Genomic DNA, 21,371 nt, shown 5'->3' with positions numbered 1-21,371 from the left:
AGTAGGATAAATAGTCTAGGTTTTCTGATCCCAAATTCAGTGTTCCTTCAAAACTCCATTCCAATAAATGCAACATAAGACAATATATAACTTATTTCTTATTTTGAAGTTTTGGCAAAATACTTTTGAGAGTTAACATTTTTATTTGGTCTGGATGTGAAAAGTTGTTTTTGATGAGGAACAAAAGGTTATTTCCTTGGATATTAATAACTGTGTCCTAAACTTGGTGCTTGGAATCTTCTGAGGAAAGAATGAGAAAGTACTACTATTAATGCTTATACATTTTCTTTTTACAAAATTTTTAACAGCTACATCCTCATCTGCAGTATCAATACACTCCCCATCAGTTATTGTAGCTGTTGTAGAAGGGAGAGGACTTGCCAGAGGTGAAATAGGAATGGCAAGTATTGATTTAAAAAGCCCACAAATTATATTGTCTCAGTTTGCAGACAACACAACATATGCGAAGGTAGGTATTAAACTCTTAGAAAGTGGTTGACTTACTCAGCAGCACACAGATTTTCAAGTCACTGATTTCCTAATTAGTTTACTTTTTCATGGAATAAAGGTAATTTACAATGCGCCAATGTAGGTTACTCTGAGTTAAAATTGTTTTACACCTGATTTTAATTTTTTGAATGTATTTTGTCCTAAAAATAATGTGCTTTGCTGTTACTTGAACATTTCAAATTACTGTTAGTTTCTAAAATTAACATCTTCAAATTAATAATTCCTGGTCTCATTCCCAAGACTGTATATTAGTAATGCCATCTCCAAAGGGTTGTTTCCACTGGACAGTATTTGAATTTTATTTTCCAGAGTTCCGGGAAATGGGTCTTTGAGGTCAGTCATAATTTAACCTCTTCTTGCCTTCACTTCCTATCACTTATCATTAATTTGGGCCACTGGCCTATTGTCATGGGAATTTCTGTCCCTTAACCAGGTGGAAGTCATCTGCTTCTAATCTCTATATTCTGAAAAGTTATTTGACCCAATTACTATTATTGAAATATATATATATATATACATATATATATGTATATATATATATATACACAATGTTATTTTCAGCATTTTATTCCTTTTTTCCTTTCCCTAATTCCTCTTTATGGTTTTTCAATACATAGGTTTCCTTTTCCTACCAGCAATTAATTTTTTAATATACCTGACAGCCTAAATGATTCTAGTACTGCATGCTAACTATCGCTGGGTATTTCACATTTTTATGCAGTTTTAAAAAATAGGAAAAAAAGCTTTTTTAAAAATAGGGATGTTTGGCAGATTAAGAATTTCTGTGTCTAGAATGGTTCTAAGAAATGCAACTATATTATGAAAAGAATAAGTTGTAACACAAGTATTTCTCTTCGGTGTTTCTATACTGCTTAACTTCTAAGCTGTACCAGTGTGACTATATTGATTAAATCACCATAGTTACACTATTGAATGTATGTTTTTTATGGAGATAGATAAAATAGCGAGTAGAAAAATTTATTTTAAAACATCTTATTTTAGGGATATATATTTGATAAGTTCAAATTAATTTTTTAGTTTAGAGCTGTTACAAATTATTGTGACTTAAAATATAGCCTATGTTTATGATATTTTATATTTGTAGTTATATAGAAATGCTTAATATATCATTATTAGATATATGTTTTTTAACTGAAATATATAATTAGAAGAGCTGTAATTTTGTGTAACTATGTATTATTTTAAGTACTTATCTCTAAGAAAAAGTATGTCACTTGTTTGGTTTTAGAGAATACCAAGCTTACATTTAAGAAATTATTTATTCAAATGATTTTAGGTGATCACTAAACTCAAAATTCTATCGCCTTTGGAAATAATAATGTCAAATACTGCTTGTGTTGTGGGGAATTCAACTAAGTTGTTTACTCTGATCACAGAAAATTTCAAGGTAAATGATTTTTATTCTCAATAGTAACACTCAAGGTCTTATTTATTTATTTATTTATTTATTTATTTATTTATAATGTTTATTTTTGAGACTGAGAGAGATAGATCATGAGCAGGGGAGGGGCAGAGAGAGGGAGACAGAATCTGAAGGAGGCTCTGGGCTCTGAGCTGTCAGCACAGAGCCCAGTGTGGGGCTCCAACCCACAAGCCGTGAGATCATGACCTGAACCAAAGTCGGATGCTTAACTGACTGAGCCACCCAGGCACCCCAAGGTCTTTATTTAAAATCCATTCTATAATGGCATTCTGGCGAACAATAATTTGAGTAACTTTATATTTACCCTAAAGTACTAACTACAAGTCCTAAGCTAAGGGACTATTAATACATAAAATAAAAAAATGACAGGACATCCACTTACTTGATTTGGCACCCTTGATCTACTTAAAAAATTTTTTTAATGTTTATTTATTTTTGAGAGACAGAGGCAGAGCCTAAGTGAGGGAGGGTCAGAGAGAGAGAGAGAGACAGAGACAGAGACACAGAATTTGAAGCAGGCTCTAGGCTCTGAGCACAGGGCCCCACATGGGACTCACACCCCTGAACCGCAAGATCATGACTTGAGGCCAACTTGGACACTCAACTGACTGAACCACCCGGGCGCCCCTTGATCTACTTTAAACAAAAGGGAAAATATTTCAGATAATGAGGTTTTCAGAGTATATAGAAAGTAGATCCTTAGAGGAAAAACAAAACAAAACAAAACTGAATTTCCTTAGGTAGAGCTTTGTGGAAACTAGTTATTGTGCTGCCAGACTAGTTGAAATTGAGGTTCTTATTCTAGGGAATAGCACTATCAGCAAGTACTTTTCCTTTTAGAGAATTTGATCTGTATTACAGAATTGTTTCAGCTTCCCCTGGTAGCATGTACTCCTCACAGTTAGCCTACTGCTCTAAGCCTCCATCTGTGGGACTGTGACAGATAAGTGCTCGGAAACTTTATCAGCGAATGTTCTCCCTCTAAGCCAGAACGTCTCCGACATGCAGTTTATCTCTTTCCTCTAGCAAATGTTTTGTGGAATGGGGGTTGTAGTTCCCTAATCAAGTAGGTAGCATTGCAGTTGGAATAACACCTCAGGAGTGCAAATTATTTTCAGACTATACTGTACTTTGTTATGTCTATAGCCTTATCTTTAACACATTTGGCATCAAGCTGTGATTTAGATTACAGTGTAGTTGTTAATATATTCAGCATCTGCAGTCATTTAAGTTTTCTTGTCATGCTCTTAGAGATCCTGTGTAGCTCAGCTGTCTTTGACTTATTGCTAGAAATGGCCCCTATTATAAATCTGTTCTTTCTATTATACAGATCTCTTTACCTGTTATCTATTTTATTCATTACTTCAAACTTCTTTTCATCACCTCTATTTATATATACTTTTCTGACTTTTGTTATTTTGCTCTGCTTAAGCATTCCAGGTTTTTGGGTTGTTAAGTAACAGAAATTCAACTTATACTAGCTTAAGTAAAAAAAAAGGGGGTGGGTGGGAATTTATTGATTTATGTAACTGAGAACCCAAATGAATGATTGGATAGATCTTATCCCATACTCCCATCCTTACCACGATTTTTTTTTTAAGAACACTAAATCATACTTTAATCCTGTTGAAGGAAATTTGTGCTAAAATTACCTTGGGATGACATGTTTTTAAGAATATACATGGTATAAAAGTATAAAGCAACCAGCTTTGGGATGATTTGGACTGTCAGCCTGCAGTCACTTGGGCAACACAGGCATTACATTTTTGACATTTAGTTATCCCCACTTGCAAAACAGAAATCACAGTTACTATCATATAATTAGCTTTACATTGTCAACATTGTTCAGAACATTTTGAAGAATTTTGCTAAAACAGAGAACACAGGCTATCTCCATAGCTTATTTAAGCCTTTTCCTATAAGCTTTTATTATGTTGCAAAAAATATATATACTAGTACAATTTAAAGTTTTGCCAATTAACTGGTCCTATCATATTATTATTAAAATATGTAATTCAGAAATATTTTTTTTTAATTTTATTTTTTATTTTTTAAAGTTTACATCCAAATTAGTTAGCATTTAGTGCAACAATGATTTCAGGATTAGATTCCTTACTGCCCCTTACTCATTTAGCCTATCCCCCCTCCCACAACCCCTCCCATAACCATATGGATTGTTCTCCATATTTATGAGTCTGTTCTGTTTTGTCCCCCTCCCTGTTTTTATATTATTTTTGTTTCCCTTCCCTTATGTTCATCTGTTTTGTCTCTTAAAGTCCTCATATGACTGAAGTCATATGATTTTTGTCTTTCTCTAATTTCACTTAGCATAATACCCTCCGGTTCTATCCACGTAGTTGCAAATGGCAAGATTTCATTCTTTTTGATTGCTGAGTAATACTCCATTGTATATATATACCACATCTTCTTTATCCATTCATCCATCGATGGACATTTGGGCTCTTTCCATACTTTGGCTATTGTTGATAGTGCTGCTATAAACATGGGGGTGGGTGCATGTGTCCCTTCAAAACAGCACACCTGTATCCTGTGGATAAATGCCTAATAGTGCAATTGCTGGCTCGTAGGGTAGTTTTATTTTTGTTTTTTTGAGGAACCTCCATACTGTTTCCCAGAGTGGCTGCACCAGCTTGCATTCCCAACCATTTTTTTTTTAATTGTAGACAGATTACCTCTGTGAGTTTTGAGATGATTATGATGGCTCCAGATTGATGTCATCTCAGCTTAGCCAACTCAGAGAAAAAATATGTTCTTTCTTCTGGTGTCCATATATAAATTCCAGGGAAGGACCCCAATAGGTCCTACTTTATTCGCATTCCCACATGTTAGACTAGTCACTATTTCTCAGGGTAGAAGCACTGTGACTGATTAATTTCTGGTCATTTGCTTTCTGTGGGGCACAGAGCACTGTAATTGACAGTCCTACCAAAACCACATGGAATGTAAGATAGATGAGCCCTTCAAAGGCAAAAACAACATACATTTACCACACTTGAGATATAGGTAGTATGGCAGAGTGCTTACGAATAGAGGAGTCAGACTGTGCTTGTTTCAGATCTTGACTCTGAGTGACCATGTGCAAGTTAAGTTACTTTTTTTTTTCATCAATAAAATAGGGGCAATAATCTACCTTTTAGAGAATTGGTATTTTATGTAAGGTAACTAGAGAAATGACCTCATTGATAAGTTTACTTTTGGGAAAAGTCCTAAAGAGGTGAGAGAGAGAGAACCACAGAAGTATTTGGGGTAAAAGTATTAACTTTTTCAGTATATTTTTCAATATCATCATCATCATTACCATACTTACCATAAAAATTATTTCATTAAATAAGAAGCAGTATGAAGTGGAAGGACTTTGTAGGCAGAGAAATCTAGTTTCATCTCTGGCATATATCAAATGTATGGTGTTAGAAAAGCTACTTTTTAGAATTTATTTTTAAGATGATTATAGTTAATACAAGACTTATGTCAAAGGGTATTGTGAAAGACTAGCTGAAATAACTTAAAACAATCTTGGTGCATAACAAATTCCCTACCTCCTCATTTTTTTCCCTGTCTTCTAGCTCTTTCATAGTCCATTGTTATTGTATTACCTTTCTTACCTATTATCTTTATTCAGAGTAGGTAAACCTTTTACTCTACAACTCCATGCTTTTTTTCCTACTCTTTTTAAAAAGTTCTTTTATCTCCTTTTCTTTATTCTAAATAAATTCATCCCATGTAGGTAGCATCTCCTAGATTTGGTGGCTGGAATTGGTGTTTTCAGTCTCAGCAACTAATGTATTAAAAGGATCTACTCTCTCTAATTACGTTAGAGTATGTAAGACTGAAAGTAAAACCTGGGTGGTGATGCTGCTGTAGAATAAAATTAGTAGAAGGCAGAGATTCTCATGTTTATTTTTTATTGTACCTACCATCTTCAGTTATATGTCATATGAGTATGGTCTAATAAGAGCTATAGATTACTATAATTCACTTAGCAAAACAGTCACTTTTTTTCGTAAATAAGAAAATGTCCTATTTAACTCTGGAAGATAATAAATAATAAAAAATAAACTTTATATGGTATTTATCCATGTGCCTACATGTATTTAGGAAAGCAGTTTTGGGCAAATGCATGAAACTTAAAATTTATTTTGAAATTAAAACTTCTTTTCAGAACGTTAATTTTACTACTATCCAAAGGAAATACTTCAATGAAACAAAAGGACTAGAGTACATTGAACAGCTATGCATAGCAGAATTTAGTACTGTCCTAATGGAGGTTCAGTCCAAGTAAGTTATGACTCAAGGAAAGTAATAAATCTCTAGTTTGGGTTCCATGAGAGCAAGGTCTTTTATCTTTTTTGTTCTCTGCTGTATCCTTAGAAAAGTCTAGCTTATAATACATACTCAGTAATTACTAAAATAGTAAAATACTTAACTAAAATTTATACACAAGGCATATCTTGGTAACTTAATTTGTATTGAATTTCTCCAAATAAGTCATAATCTGTGGCCATTATGGTTGCCCCTCACTTTACTTTGGAGTGAAATGCTCAAGTAGCTACCGTAACCTAGAAATGTGAGACATAGAGCTGTGTTCCTGTAACTTTGTACTCCTAAGAGACTCAGCTAAGACAGGGAATGATATTTTTAGGAAGGATATTTTTTAGAACATATTAAATAGATACTTTCTTTGAGCCAGGTTAGACTAGTTGTTTACTCAGTTAATCACAGTGGCTCCCCTCACCAAGATCATCACAGTTTTCTATATGTTAGAACTTCCTAATTCTACCTTTAAAGCTGTCAGACATTTTCAGCATTATTTAAATCTTAGAATGGTACATCAAAAATTGACACACAATTGAATATTGTCTTCTAACACATGATTTATTGGAGTCCTTAGGTGTCAGACTTCAGAAAATTGTCTATTTTTATCAACTCTTATGTTTTAGAGGTTGTTTAGCTAGTTTTCAAAAGTAACACTTGGTGTGTTTTTTCCCTTTGAATTTAAGCAATGCTATGCAAGTATTTATAATTTTCCTAATATTGAGGTGAAATAAATGTTTTATAGCAATAATTTTTATTTATTGTGAAGATTTATTTATTGTAAATTTTTATTTATTGTATAGTGATGTATCTTTGGTCACCTTTCAGGTATTACTGTCTTGCAGCTGTTGCAGCTTTATTAAAATATGTTGAATTTATTCAAAATTCAGTTTATGCACCAAAATCGCTGAAGATTTGTTTCCAGGGTAGTGAACAGACAGCCATGATAGATTCATCATCAGCCCAAAACCTTGAATTACTAATTAATAATCAAGACTGTAGGTAAGATCATCCAATTTTTTTCTTAAAAAATGTATCAGTGTATTTTATTATGTCCTATTTTTCTATGAATAGTTACTTTACATTTTGAAAAATTGTAGAAATATTGAATACACATATTTTTAATCATTGTACCATTGTTGCTGAACTGCTCAGATGTTTCACTAAGATTTTAGAAAGATATTTGTATGAAACAACAAAAAAACAATCCATTTCAAAACTAGGCAAAGGACTTGAATGGACATTTCTCCAAAGAAGATATACAAATGGCCAATAAGCACATGAGAAGATAATAAGTATCACTAGTCACAAGAGAAATGCAAATCAAAACTACAGTTGCTACTTCCCAGCCATTAAGAGGTCATTATCAAGTAAATGGAAAAAAATGTTTGCCAGGATGTGGACAAATTAGAACCCTGGTACATTTATGATGCGAATATCAAATGGTACAGTCACTTTGGGAAATAGTATGGTTGTTCCTCAAAAAGTTAAATATAGAACTACTGTATGATCCAGCATTCCACTTCTAAGTATATAGCAAAAAAAAATGAAAGCAGAGACTCATATACTTGCACACAAATGTTCATAGCAGCATTATTCACAGTAGCCAAAAGGTGGAAATGAACCAAATGTCTAACAATGAGTGACTGACTAGATAAATGGAATAAGATATATAGATAATGTATAATGGAATATCATTCAGCCTTAAAAATGGGTCAAATTCTGATACATGCCACAAGATATATGGATTGTGAGCACATTGTACTAAGTGAAATAAGCCAAACACAAAAGGAAAAACATTTTATAATTCCACTTAGGTACCTAGACTAGGCAAATCAACAGAGACAGAAAGGGAAAAATTATCAGGGACTGGGGACAGTTGGGAATGGGTAGTTACTATTTGGTGGATTCAGTTTCTGCTTGGGATGATGAAAAAGTTCTGGAAATGGGGAGTGGAAGTGGTTGTACAATACTGTGGGTATATTCAATGACACTGAATTGTGTGCTTAAAGTGATTAAAATATAAAATTTATGTTGTGTGTTTTACCACAATGAAAAGAAGATACTGTATCCAGAATACCACAAAGTTGGAATAATGAGCTTTAGAAGCATCAAGTACAGGAAATTTAAGGGTCTGTGTAATTATTTGAGAAGATAAAAATAGTTGATCAACTGAGTCTATGGTATATGACTAGATTGCTGGTTTTATTGGTTTATTATTAACTTTATTTAGAGTACCAGGAATATTGATGGTGAGCATGAGAGACAGAGAGAGAGGTGTGCAGACAGACACAGTGTTTATAGATTTCATAGTGGGGTACTTAAAATAGAATTAAAATGTTAATAGAAAATAACATAATCAACATGTGATGGTGTAGTGGGGATGTATTAACATGGGTTCAATTTGGTACAAATAATTAATGAGCCATGGTTTTTCTCCTTGAGGAATTACAATCTAGAGGAGACACATAGACGGCATTATTAGCACATACTAAGTATGGTGATAAAAGTTTGCATAAAAATGATGCCTTTCTCATAGCAGAGAGAGAGAGTTAATTGGGCTTGGGTTAAGGGTTAAAGGAAAGTAATTAGGAAAGGCTTTCTAGAGGAGATAATACACAAGGTAAGTTTTGAAATATAAATGGGAGTTACCCAGATGAAGAAATAGAAAAGATGGTATGACAGTGAAAAACAAAGTCTTGAAAGCATGATTTTCAATGGAATAATATGCTATATACAAGGAAACAGTATTACGAGTTGGTAAAGTACAGGCTGGGAGTAAGTAAGCTTGAAGTAGTTAAATCTAAGCTTCTGGTAATTAAATATAACATCAGTCATCAATGAAAGGGATAAACTTAAAATGATTATGAATTTTAATATTAAGAGTATTGATGGGAATAAAGAGCACTTTAGACAGGTAAAACCTTAAGGTGCTCAGTGCCAGTTTAGAGCCATAGTTGTTTAAATATCTCTGTCATTTTGTATATTCTTATCTTGGCTTCACTTTCCGTTATGTGAAATTGTCAGACATTATTTGCTGTTGTAAACTTCGAAACATAGGCTAATTTTGTTAATTATTTATATTCTAATTCTTTTTTTTTATTTTTTTTAACATTTTATTTATTTTTGAGACAGAGAGAGAGAGAGAGCATGAACAGGGGAGGGTCAGAGAAAGAGGGAAACACAGAATCCGAAACAGGCTCCAGGCTCTGAGCTGTCAGCACAGAGCCTGACGCGGGGCTCGAACCCACGGACCGCGAGATCATGACCTGAGCCGAAGTCGGACGCTCAACCGACTGAGCCACCCAGGCGCCCCTATATTCTAATTCTTTTTTTTTTTTTTTTTTTTTTTTTTTTTTTTTTTTTAAATTTTTTTTTCAACATTTTTTATTTATTTTTGGGACAGAGAGAGACAGAGCATGAACGGGGGAGGGGCAGAGAGAGAGGGAGACACAGAATCGGAAACAGGCTCCAGGCTCCGAGCCATCAGCCCAGAGCCTGACGCGGGGCTCGAACTCACGGACCGCGAGATCGTGACCTGGCTGAAGTCGGACGCTTAACCGACTGCGCCACCCAGGCGCCCCCCCTATATTCTAATTCTTAAGAGTAGTTTAGATCTATCCAGGAACTGTTGATACAACTTTTAGTAAGAGTGGTACTGTATATACTACTTTTAATTATCAGTATGGTGGTCTCAGTACCTTTGCAGTTCCATTGATTATTGATGGTCTAAATTTACAGCCTTAAAGAATATATAGTTAATTGTAGTTATTATTTCTTTTCAGCTTAGTGAATAAGTAATATTTTTCCTCTTGCTACTTAAAAAACGATTAAAATAATATCTAGAAAAATTTCTCTGTTACTTTCTATGTTACAATAACAGTAAATAGAAAGTCAATAACTAAGGCTGGTAATTATTACAAAATGTTTTATACTTTGTCACATTTCATAGTTCATCATTATTTATCATTATCATTGTCAAACATTGCTTGAGTTCCTGCTGTATATTAAGTGACAGGATATTTGACCTCTGGGAGGTCACATTATAGTTGAAAAGGAGAAATTGAGGGTTTTTTTCACAGACTTGAGCCAAAGAATATCAGGTTAAAAGATAGATATTCTACCTCCTGAGCTATCTGAATAGCTCTAATGCTTTTATAGGCTGGTAACCTGTTCAGTTGCACCCTTCAATTTCTATAGCAAATGGCAGGTTTGGGTGTGCTGCTCACTTCCTTTTTTCGTACAGAAGGCCAGTTCTCAAAAAGTTGAAAAAAAAAAAGTGCCTGTGCTGAAACCCCCAATCCTACTCCACCAGGACTTGGTTTGAGTAGTTCTCTAAAAATTTGTTTAAATTGATACACCAGGGGCACCTGGCTGGTTGGTATAGCATACAACTCTTGATCTCAGGGTTGTGAGTTCGCCCCCATGTTGGGGGGTAAAGTTTACTTTAAAAAAAATACAGATATACCAAAAATCTACTAAGACTAAGAGTCATTCTAGTTTTCTCTCCTTTTTCAACTCATATTCAACCCAGATTCAATCCACTACTAAATCCCCTTGAGTCAGCCTTTAGAATACATACCAATTCTGGATCACATCTTAACCATTTCCAAGGCTACAACCCTAACCCATACCTCTATCATTTTAGCCTGGACTATTGTAATAGCCCCTAACTTGTTTCTCTGCCTTCTTTTTACCCTCCTACACTTAGTCTATTCTTGATCTAGTGGACAGACTGTGATCCTTTAGGAGTCAGATCTTGGAACTGTCCTGCTAAAAATCTTCCAGTGGCTCCCATTACATTTTTACCATGTCTTTACCAGTCTTTACCATGGCATACAAGGACTTATATGTCCTGACCTCTGTCAACTTCTTTATCTCCCTCCATTCTTACTTTTACTTGCAGATTCCCACCAATCCTGATCTTCTTTTTGGTTCTGGAACCAGAAAGGATTGCTGGGCTTAAATTAGTGTTCTGATGGCCCTTTTTAACTGATAACTCTTTTCTTGTTATTTGCTTATTTGGAAACCTTGGACAAGTTACTTAATTTCTTTGTGCTTCGTTCCTTATCTTGTAAAATGTAAATATAACATCTACCTCGTAGTGGTTATTAGAATTAAATAAGTTGATATATGCAAAGTGCTTGGAACAATGCCTGGCACATGCTTAGTGTTCAGTATATGTTACCTGTTGTCAGCATCATCCCCATCCCATCATCATCTTTGCAAGGATACCTTTTGAATTCAACTATCAAATACACATATAGGTCTTTCTCAACGAACTTAACTAAAGTAACTTTCCTGGTCATTCTCTATACAATCCTGTTTTGGTTGTTGGTTTGCTTAATGCTTTTCTGTACCTGAAATTCTTTTCTTCTCTTTTACTTGTAGTTTTCTTCTTAAGTTAGAACAAAGTGATTATATTAAATATACATTTTTTTTCAGTGTGAAATTACTGATATCTTTCTATTATTGATGGAATGTCATGGGCTAGAACATTTTATATTAGTCTGAATATTATAGCTGACCTATGAGAAAATTCATTAAATGCAAGAAGATATGTCTATCCTTTGTTAATGAAAGCATGGTTCATTGATAGTGTACTTGGAAGCTTATTCAAAATATATATTCTCAGGCCTCATCTCAGACTTACTGAATTAGAATTCCCCATGTGATTTGTATGCACCTGAAAGTTTGAGAATCACTACTTTAGATGACAGGATTATTTAGAAAGTTAAATGGTAACTTTTATTTGGATTTTTCCTGTATAATTAATGAAATTTTCCTAATTTGTGTTTTCAAAGGAATAATCACACACTCTTTGGTGTTCTAAATTACACTAAGACTCCTGGAGGAAGTAGAAGACTTCGTTCTAATATATTAGAACCTTTAGTTGATATTGAAACCATTAACATGAGATTAGATTGTGTTCAAGAGCTACTTCAAGATGAAGAACTCTTCTTTGGACTTCAGTCAGGTAAATTAATATAATCTAATTTTATGAATACAAATTAATAAATACATTGTCTTCTTATAAAAATATTAGTCATATTGGATTAAGGTTCACCCTAATAACCTTATCTTAACTTGATTATATCTATAAAGATCCAATTTCCAAATAAGGTCACATTCAGATACCAGGGTTTAGGACTTCAAAATATCTTTTTGGGGGACACAATTCAAGCCTGATAACATAAGGTAAGAGAATTGCCTTTTGCACCTGGCTATTTGTTCACTCATAGGGAAGTACAGTTCTCTTCTTAAATCTATGGGTGGGGGCATCTGGGTGGCTCAGTCAGTTGAACATCCGACTGTTGATTTTAGCTCAGGTCATGAACCCAGGTTTGTGGGATCAAGCCCCATGTCAGGACAGCACAGAACCTGCTTGGGATTCTTTCTCTGTCTCTCTCTCTCTGTCTCTCTCTTGATCCCCCTCTCTTTCTCTCTACCTCCACCCCCCGCTGCCCTCCTTGTGCTCTCTCTCTCTCTCTCTCTCTCTAAAAAAAAAAAAAAAAAAAAAAAAAAAATGGGCGAAAGGAGAATATATATGCACTGCTCCCAGTCCAATTCCTGGTTCCTAGCAGCTTGATCAGTCTTTCATACACCCACCATCCTAGCCATCCCACCTGGTGTTCTGGTAGTCTAAACTGAAGTGATACATGAAAATCTAGAAGGCATTGGGAAAATGCCACAACCCCAAGATCAAGAATTACATGTTCCACCAACTGAGTCAGCCAAGTACCCCATGTGTAAATTTTTAAAGAAATAAGTTTCAGAGCTAAAAAAAGAAGGAAAATACAAAGAAGTATGAAGAAAATTACTATAAAGAAAGGCAGTAATTCAATAAGGAGAGATATTTAGTAGTATCATCTTAATTGGAGTTCAAATAGAACTAATATGTGTCCATTAAACTTAACAATGGTGAACCTGTGGATGACTCTCTTAGGCTGGGTTCTTCAGAAGCAGATCCTGATATGAGGATTGATGTGAATATGATTTATTAATAAGAATGTGCTTGTAAGAGAAAACAGGAAAGGAGAAAAAGACAGGGAAGGGGAGAAAAGCCAAGCAAAAGTATAATTTCAGGCAACATCCTAAATAAGGTTAACTTCAACTGATACTTCTGGACATTAAGTTGCATTTAGGGTTTTCAGAGTGGGGCTTTCACACTCCCACTTCATTTAGTGACTTAAGGAGTGCAGGGCGCTTTTGGCCCTCTGCTTGAGAGCAAAGTGCTGTAACAGTCTAGGGGCAGGACTCCAAAAAGACTCCAGGTGTGGGCCAGCAGAAGCAAAAGCCACACAGAGCAAGACAAGGGGTACACAGAAAGAAAGATAAAAGAGACCCAAGAGGATCTTGACAAAGAACCAGGAATATCTACTACAGTAACCTTGACTAGAGGAATCTCACACAGCACAGAAACAAGACTGCAGCAGATTGAAATGTAGTTTAGAGAAGATAGCAAGTGTGGAAAATTTGTCTTTCAACAAGTTAGCCTATAAATTAGAAGAAGAGAAAGATAAGGTGAGCAGAGGGGAAGGAAGAGGGAGAGAGAGAGAGAGAGAGAGAACCCCAAGCTCCATGCTAAACGTGGAGCCTGACACAGGGCTCGTGGAGCCTGACACAGGGCTCAATCCCATAATTCTGGGATCATGATCTGAGCCAAAATCAAGGTTTTATAATTGGTTTTATAATTATCATTCACATGACAGTCATGACTTCCAAATGTACATTTCATGCCCAGACATCTCTATAGACTTTTAGCCCCATATATCTTATTGTCTACTGAACACTTATTAGATCTTTCTCAATCATTTCAAATTCATTGTGTCCAAACTGTGCCATCCTCCTTTCTAAATCATTCTTCCTTATTTCAGTGAAGAGTTATACATCCAGCCTCTCTACCACGACAGATACCAGGAAGTCATTCTTAACTCTTCTCTTCCCTGAAATCAATCATCAAATTCTGCAAAGTCTCCTTCCTATATATCTTTTGAATGCCTTGGCTTCTATTCCCAGTGCTGCAGCTCCAGCCTGGGCTACCATTTATATATTTTTTGATTTATTGTAACAGCCTTGCGTTTGAGCTCTCTCCTCCAGTATTTCTTTTTATAGTCTCTTCTCTATACTGCAGCCTGAATGAGATTTTGAAAATATAATTCTTAGCATATTACTCTGTTTTGATTTTTATTGTTGGTATAACAAATTACCACAAATTTAGTGGCTTATAATAACATGAATTTATTTTCTTAGAGTTCTGGAAGTCAGAAATCAGTTCTGTTTGGCTAAAATCAATGTTAGCAGTTCACATTCCTTCTGGAGGTTCTATGGGCCAATCTGTTTCCTTACCTTTTCCAGTTTCTGGAGGCTGTATACTATTCCTTGGTTCATTGGACTTTCTCCATCTTAAAAGCCATAGGTATAGTATCTTTTCTACTTTCTGACCTCTGCTTCTGTCCTTGTATCTTCTTTTTCTAACTGATCCTACTGCCTCTGTCTTATAAGGACTCTTGTGATTACTTAAGGACCAATAAAAATCCAGAATAATCTATTTCAAGATTAACTTAATTCCATCTTCAAAGTTTTGTTTACTAGGTAACATATTTGTGCATTCCAACAATTAGGATATGGACATCTTTGGGGGTACCACATAACCCACTTACATAAAATTATTCAATCTCTTCTCATTACTTTTGGTATAAAGTCCAGACTCTTCTATATGACTTTTTCCCTGTCATCTCCCACAGCATCTCTTGCTACTCCTCATTTTGCATTCTGCCTTTTAGTATAATTGACCTTTTTTAGTTACTTGAACAGATCCTCTCTCATGGTTCAAGCTTGGTACTCTGTACTCTTTGCCTAGAATTTTCCTTCTCCATAGCTTGCGACCTCTCCTCCCCAAGCAATCCTTAGCTAACTACAGTTTATCTTTTACCATTCCAGTTTAGATGTCACTTATGCTAGAAGCCTCTCTGACTCCTCAAGTCTGTGCTAGGCATTTTTTCTACATCTCGTTATGTAGTATCTTATTTTGTCACTTACCTTACTGGATTGTAAGTGCATGTTTTATTGGAGGATTCCCATGAGAGGCTAGGATATAACAGGTGTTAATATTTGTTAAACTATTGATTTATTGTTGAACTTGTTGAAAATTGTGTTCTGTTGTTTCCAAGATTGTGTTTTATAGGATATTAATGAAAAACTTGAATTTTCTTTGTTTGAAACTTTAATTTTGATATATTTTAAACTTTAATTTAATTTTTCTTACTATTTCTAAAAAACTTTTTAAATGTTTATTTATTTATTTTGAGAGAGAAAGAGCTCAAGCAGGAAGGGGCAGAGAGAGAGAGGGGGAGAGAGAATCCCAAGCAGACTCTGCACTGTCAGCACAGAGCCTGATGCAACGCTTGAACTCACAAACTGAGATCATGACCTGAGCCAAAATCAAGAGTCAGATGCTTAACTGACTGAACCACCTAGGGGCCCTAAGCTTTATAATTTCTTATACCTGAAAGTTTTAAAATTTGCATCTACATATGTAAAACACTTCTATGCTTTCTATATCTTGACAGTTTATAATTTATCTTAACATACAATAAAGTATGGGAGCAAGAACAGAGACAGAGCAAGGTGGGAAGATAGTTTTGTTTGTTTGTTTTTGTTTATTTTTGAGAGAGAGAGAGAGACAGAGTGTGAGTGGGGAGGGGCAGAGAGAGGGAGACACACAATCCAGAGCAGGCTTCAGGCTCTGAGTTGTCAGCACACAGCCCAAAGTGGAGCTCAAACTCACCAACCAGGAGATCGTGACCTGAGCCGAAGTCAGACACTTAACTGACTGAACCACCCAGGTGCCCGGGAGGGTATTTTTTATACTTTATTGAAATAGGAGAATCTGAATCTCATTAAAACAACAATGACCTAGTACTTACTTTATTTAGGCATTTTATAGGTATTAGGGATAAAAACGTGGAGGATTAAGCTATAAGTTTCTATCCTCAAGGATCTTATGTTCCTGTTAGAGGAGGAGAATTCTAAATAAATAATTGATACAATGCAATCAATGCAATAATAATTGAGTATTATTTTATGGGAATACAGAAGAGTGAGCTGGGATAAAGACAGAATCCAGGATCCAAAGATAATACTTCAGTTCTATATTAAAGGAATGGGTAGGATTTTGACAAGAGAGGCCTAGAAATGGTAATTAAGGCAAAGGAAACATACCTGTGCGAGGTATGCTGATGCACATAGGGCGACAAAAATGTTTTTGTGGATGTAGTGGCGGGGAGAAATATCTGCTATTGGCTGTGATCTTGAGCGGTCATTACTTTCTAGGGTACACTTGCTTTTCTAGGAACTGGGGGAAGATAGAGTTACCATAAGCTTCTGCAGTTATATTTGCAGTTGATATGAAAGAGTTTGATGTGTTTAAGGCATGGCCGGTGGTTACTTACAATTTGAAGCCTTGAGGAATAGCAGGAAATGAGGATTGGGGCTAGCTTATGAATAGCTTTTATGTAATGCTAAGAAATTTTTTTTTTTTTTTCCTGCAAGTAGTAGGGAGCTGATGATTCTGAACCAGGAGAGTAATATGACCAAACCTTTATTTTAGAAACATTACCCTGGTTGTTATGGTAGATTTAGGGAAGGGAAGAAGAAAAGACCAAAAAAGAAAAAGGCCAATCCATATGAGGGTTTAAGAGTCTGATTAGTGGAATCACATGTAAAATGTCATAATAGTATTATGTTTTATTGAACAGTAATAACAGTAGCATGCTCAGTCTATTTACTCTTACTTCTTAAACATAGTTTTAACATAAGTAATTAGAAGCAGCAGATTAGAAAGTGTCAGAGTTCTAGAGGTAGGCAACTGAAAACTATCACAAGATACCTGACAACTTGAACAGGAAGAAAGCAATGTACAGTTTTTGTCTTTTTGTTTTCTTTAAGTGTAACAGGTTGGAGCCACTTTGTGAAAGTATCAATAATAAGTCTACACAAAAGCTCTGAGGTCATATGTTTCAGTGATGACAATAATCGTGAGTTATTAAGAAAGAGTTACTATAGTTCACTGTATTTTAAGTATGAGGAAATGAGTTCATTAAAAAGTCTGTATGTTAAATGGCAAGGTTTAAAAAAAACTGGAGATATTTAAAAGGGATAGATTACAGTTATCATACAGTTACTTTTATAGAACATTTTAAGCTGGAAAGTGAGTTGAAAAAAGCAAAAGAACAGTTTTGAGCTCGGGTATGTGCAAGGAACTTTACACATATTATCTCCTTTAATCCTCACAACAACCATAGGAGGTAGATGTTACAATCCACATTTTAAAAATAAGAACAACCAAAGTTCAGAGAAGGTAGGTAAATTCTGTTAGGTGACATTGTTAGTGGTTGAACTGAGTTTTTAAACAAACTAATCTTAAGTATCAGGAAGAAAAGTTAGAGATCAAAAAGGTGAAAAGAAATTTATAATTAGCATCTAAAAGCCAGAGAAGTGTAGTTTTTAGAAGGAAAGGGTAATCAATAGTGTCAGATTTGAAGATGGATTATAAATTTTATTATAATAAATATAAATTTTATTATAATAAAATTAAGAAAAGATCATTAGAATTTATTGTTTTATTCCTGACATGTAAGATAGGTAAAGACAATTAAAACACATAATGTATGTAGGTAGAACTGTTCTGTTTTATTATTTGAGGAATACTTTATATAAATACTTTATATTTTGAACTGTAACACAAAGTTTTTTTTTAATTTTTTTTTGTTGTTGATTACAATTTTATTTATAATACCAAGATATGGAAACAACCTAAGTGTCAACGGATGTTGGATAAAGAACATGTGATTGATAGATAGATAGATAGATAGATAGATAGATAGATAGATAGAAAGACACATATAGATATAGATATAGTTATGGATATAGACAGACATAGATATAGAGTTGGCCCTTGAATAACATGGGGGTTAGGGGCACTGACTCCCTGCACAGTCAAAAATCTGTGTAACACAAAGTTTAAATGCACATGTTTCTTGTTTCAGTTATATCAAGATTTCTTGATACAGAGCAGCTTCTTTCTGTTTTAGTCCAGATTCCAAAGCAAGACACGGTATGTATCTGTGTATATATTATATATTATGTTACTATATTTTATGTGATATAACTTGTCTTAATGTGATATAATAATAAAAAAGTATCAAAATGTTTTGGAGGGCACCTGGGTGGCTCAGTGGGTATCTGACTCTTTGATATTGGCTTAGGTTGTGATCTTGTAGCATGTTTTCTCTGTTGTGAGATTGAGCCCTGTGTCTAGCTCTGTGCTGAACATGGAGTGTGCTTGGAATTCTCTCTCTATCTCTGTCTCTGCCCCTCTCCCACTTGCTCCCCTTCTTTCTCTCAAAATAAATAAACCAACTTAAAAAAAAAGTTTTGGAAAAGTACTTCATTATTAATATCTGGAGCATGTTTATGCTTTTTAAAGGAAACATTTTTTCTTGATTTTCTATTATATGTTATAGTAAAATTAAGATTCTTAGTTGGAGAATTGGCATATTTTCATTAAGTATTAGTTTTATATACAATTTTTTTAAAACTTAGATTATAATATTTAATAAATAACTAGATAAAATTTATATTAGATCCAAAGAGATAGGTGCTTCTTAAAAGTGAACATTATGTGAAGTTTGATTAGCCTTCAAATATGCTTAAACTTTAAGATGAAACATCTTTGAATATTTACAGATTTAAATACTTAGTGCTTATAGGCACATCCTGTAAGGAAAATCATATATGGTTTTTATTCTTCTGTTAAAGTGAACAGAAAAATATTTACTCTAATGAAATACATGCATATTTTTGCTCATATGCTTTAAAAAGAAAAGGATCTTGTACATCAGTAGAGTTTGATTTAAAATTGATTAATTTGCAAATCCACTGAAATCTAATTAATCTATGTTTCAGGAGTCTTTCCATATTGTAGAGATAACCTCTTTAGGTTCATTTATAATAAAAACATTATCTGATGGATGGAAATGTTTTGGCTGTTGGCCAGGCACAGAATAAGAAGTTTCCTTAAATAGTTGAAATACCTTATAATTTAATATATACAACTGGGAAGTAACCTAAAACAACTGATGTCTGGAACCAAATTAGTTACATTCATAACAGGAGTTTGGAAGCTTTCCCTCCTCTTTAACTTTCTGGTACAGTTTGTGTAGAACTGGTATTATTTCTACCTTAAATGTTTGGTAGAGGTCACAAATGAAGCCATTAGAACAGGGACTTTTTTTTTCTAGGAAGGTTTTTGACTATAAAGTCAACTTCTTAAATAGATATGGTGCTATTCAGGTTACCTGTTTCTTGTATGAACTTTGGTAGATTGTGTCTTTCAAAGAATTTGTCATTTCACCCAACTTGTTGAATGTATTGGCATTAACGTTGTTCATAACCTCCTTACTTGTACATAACCTCCTTGTACATAACCCTCATTATGTTGTTCAATAACCTCCTTACTGTCCTTTTTATATTTCTAAAGTTTGCATGATATACCTCTCTTATTCTTTATTTTTTGAAGTTTATTTATTTTGAGAGAGAGAGCACGCGTGCAGGTGAGCAGGGGAGGGCAGAGAGAGAGGGTGAGAGAGAATTCTAAACAGGCTCCTTGCTGTTGGTGCAGAGGCCAAGGAGGGGTCAGATTTCATGAACTGTGAGATCACAACCTGAGCCGAAATCAGTAGTATGAGGCTCAACCAACTGAACCACCCAGGTGCTCCCCCTCACTTATTCTTGATGTTGGTAATTGAATACTCTCTTTTTCCTTGGTTTTTTAAAGTTTATTTATTTTGAGAGAGAGAGTGAGCAACCAAGTATGCACATGCATGCAAGCAGGGGAGGAGCAGAGAGAGGGCAAGAGAGAATCCCGAATAGGTTTCACACTGTCAGTGCAGAGCCCAAGAAGGAGCTGGATCTCATGAACTGTGAGATCATGACTTGAGCCAAAATCAAGAGTTGGTTGCTTAACCAACTGAGCAACCCAGGTGCTTCTCTCTTTTTTGTTAGTCATTCTGACTAGAGGTTATCAAATTTATTGGTCTTCTCAAGAAACCATTGTTTGATTTAATTGATTTCTTTTTCATGTTCTCCATTTCATGGATTTCTGCTTTTATCAGTCTTTTTTTTTTTATTGAATATTTATTTATTTGTTATTTTTTCCCTTACAAGTTTTTAATTTTCAATTCCAGTTAACATACAGTGTAACATTAATTTTGGGTGTGGAATTTAGTGATTCAACACTTGCACATACACCATCCAGTGCTCATCACAACAAGCGCACTCCTTTATATCCATTACCCATTTAACCCAACCCACTCACTACCCATCTTCCTTCTGGTAACCATCAGTTTGTTCTCTATAGTTGAAGTCTGTTTTTTGGTTTTCCTCTCCCTCTCCTTCTTCCTCTCCCTTTTTCCTTCTTCTGATTACTCTGTACTTAGTTTTCTCTTTTTTCAGGTTGTGAAGAGAGAAGCTGAGATCATTCATTTGAGACTTTTTTTTTAAATATAGTCATTGTAGTGCTATAAATTTCCCTCTGAGTAATGCTTTAGCTATATTTCACAATTTTTGATATGTTGTGTTTCCTTTTCCAATCAAAAATGTTAAAACTACTTTCTGATTTCCTTTTTAATTTATTCTTTGACATATGGGCTATTTTTTTGTTATTTAGTTTCCAGTATTTGGAAACTTTCTAGATATCTTTCTGTAGAGATCTCTAATTTCATAGTGATCAAGGACACATATTGTCTAGTATGAATCCTTTTAGCTTTATTGACTCATTTTTATGGCCCAGAATATGATCTTTCTTGTAAATGTTCCATGTATGTTTGAAAACAATGTGTATTTTGCTGTCGTGGAATTGAATTTTCCATGAATGTCCATTCAGGTTGATTGATAGTGTCTATATCTATATCTTTATTGTTTTGGGGGATCTATTTATCAATTATATATCTTTATTGTTTTGGGGGATCTATTTATTGTATCAATTATTAAGAAACATGCTGACATCTCCAACTATAATTGT

The 21,371-nt window shown here is 34.5% G+C and overlaps 1 protein-coding gene and 1 long non-coding RNA gene across 2 annotated transcripts in view; one reads left to right on the top strand and one right to left on the bottom strand.

Annotated features, from left to right (window-relative positions):
- Positions 1-21,371, top strand: part of MSH4 (mutS homolog 4) — a 92,624-nt gene that overhangs the window by 9,504 nt on the left and 61,749 nt on the right. The window contains exons 3-8 of the mRNA XM_058716947.1: positions 309-469; positions 1,808-1,918; positions 6,135-6,250; positions 7,115-7,288; positions 12,091-12,263; positions 18,337-18,404. Of these exons, the coding sequence (XP_058572930.1) occupies positions 309-469; positions 1,808-1,918; positions 6,135-6,250; positions 7,115-7,288; positions 12,091-12,263; positions 18,337-18,404 (803 nt within the window). The remainder of the gene's footprint in view (positions 1-308; positions 470-1,807; positions 1,919-6,134; positions 6,251-7,114; positions 7,289-12,090; positions 12,264-18,336; positions 18,405-21,371) is intronic.
- The window catches only part of LOC131504544 (uncharacterized), a 38,156-nt gene continuing 16,884 nt past the window's right edge, over positions 100-21,371 (bottom strand). The window contains exon 3 of the long non-coding RNA XR_009258048.1: positions 100-240. This is a non-coding gene — a long non-coding RNA (uncharacterized LOC131504544). The remainder of the gene's footprint in view (positions 241-21,371) is intronic.

The sequence above is a fragment of the Neofelis nebulosa genome, chromosome 2 (assembly GCF_028018385.1).
Source record: "Neofelis nebulosa isolate mNeoNeb1 chromosome 2, mNeoNeb1.pri, whole genome shotgun sequence".
NCBI lineage: Eukaryota > Metazoa > Chordata > Mammalia > Carnivora > Felidae > Neofelis > Neofelis nebulosa.
This window is presented reverse-complemented; position numbering and strand designations above follow the sequence as displayed.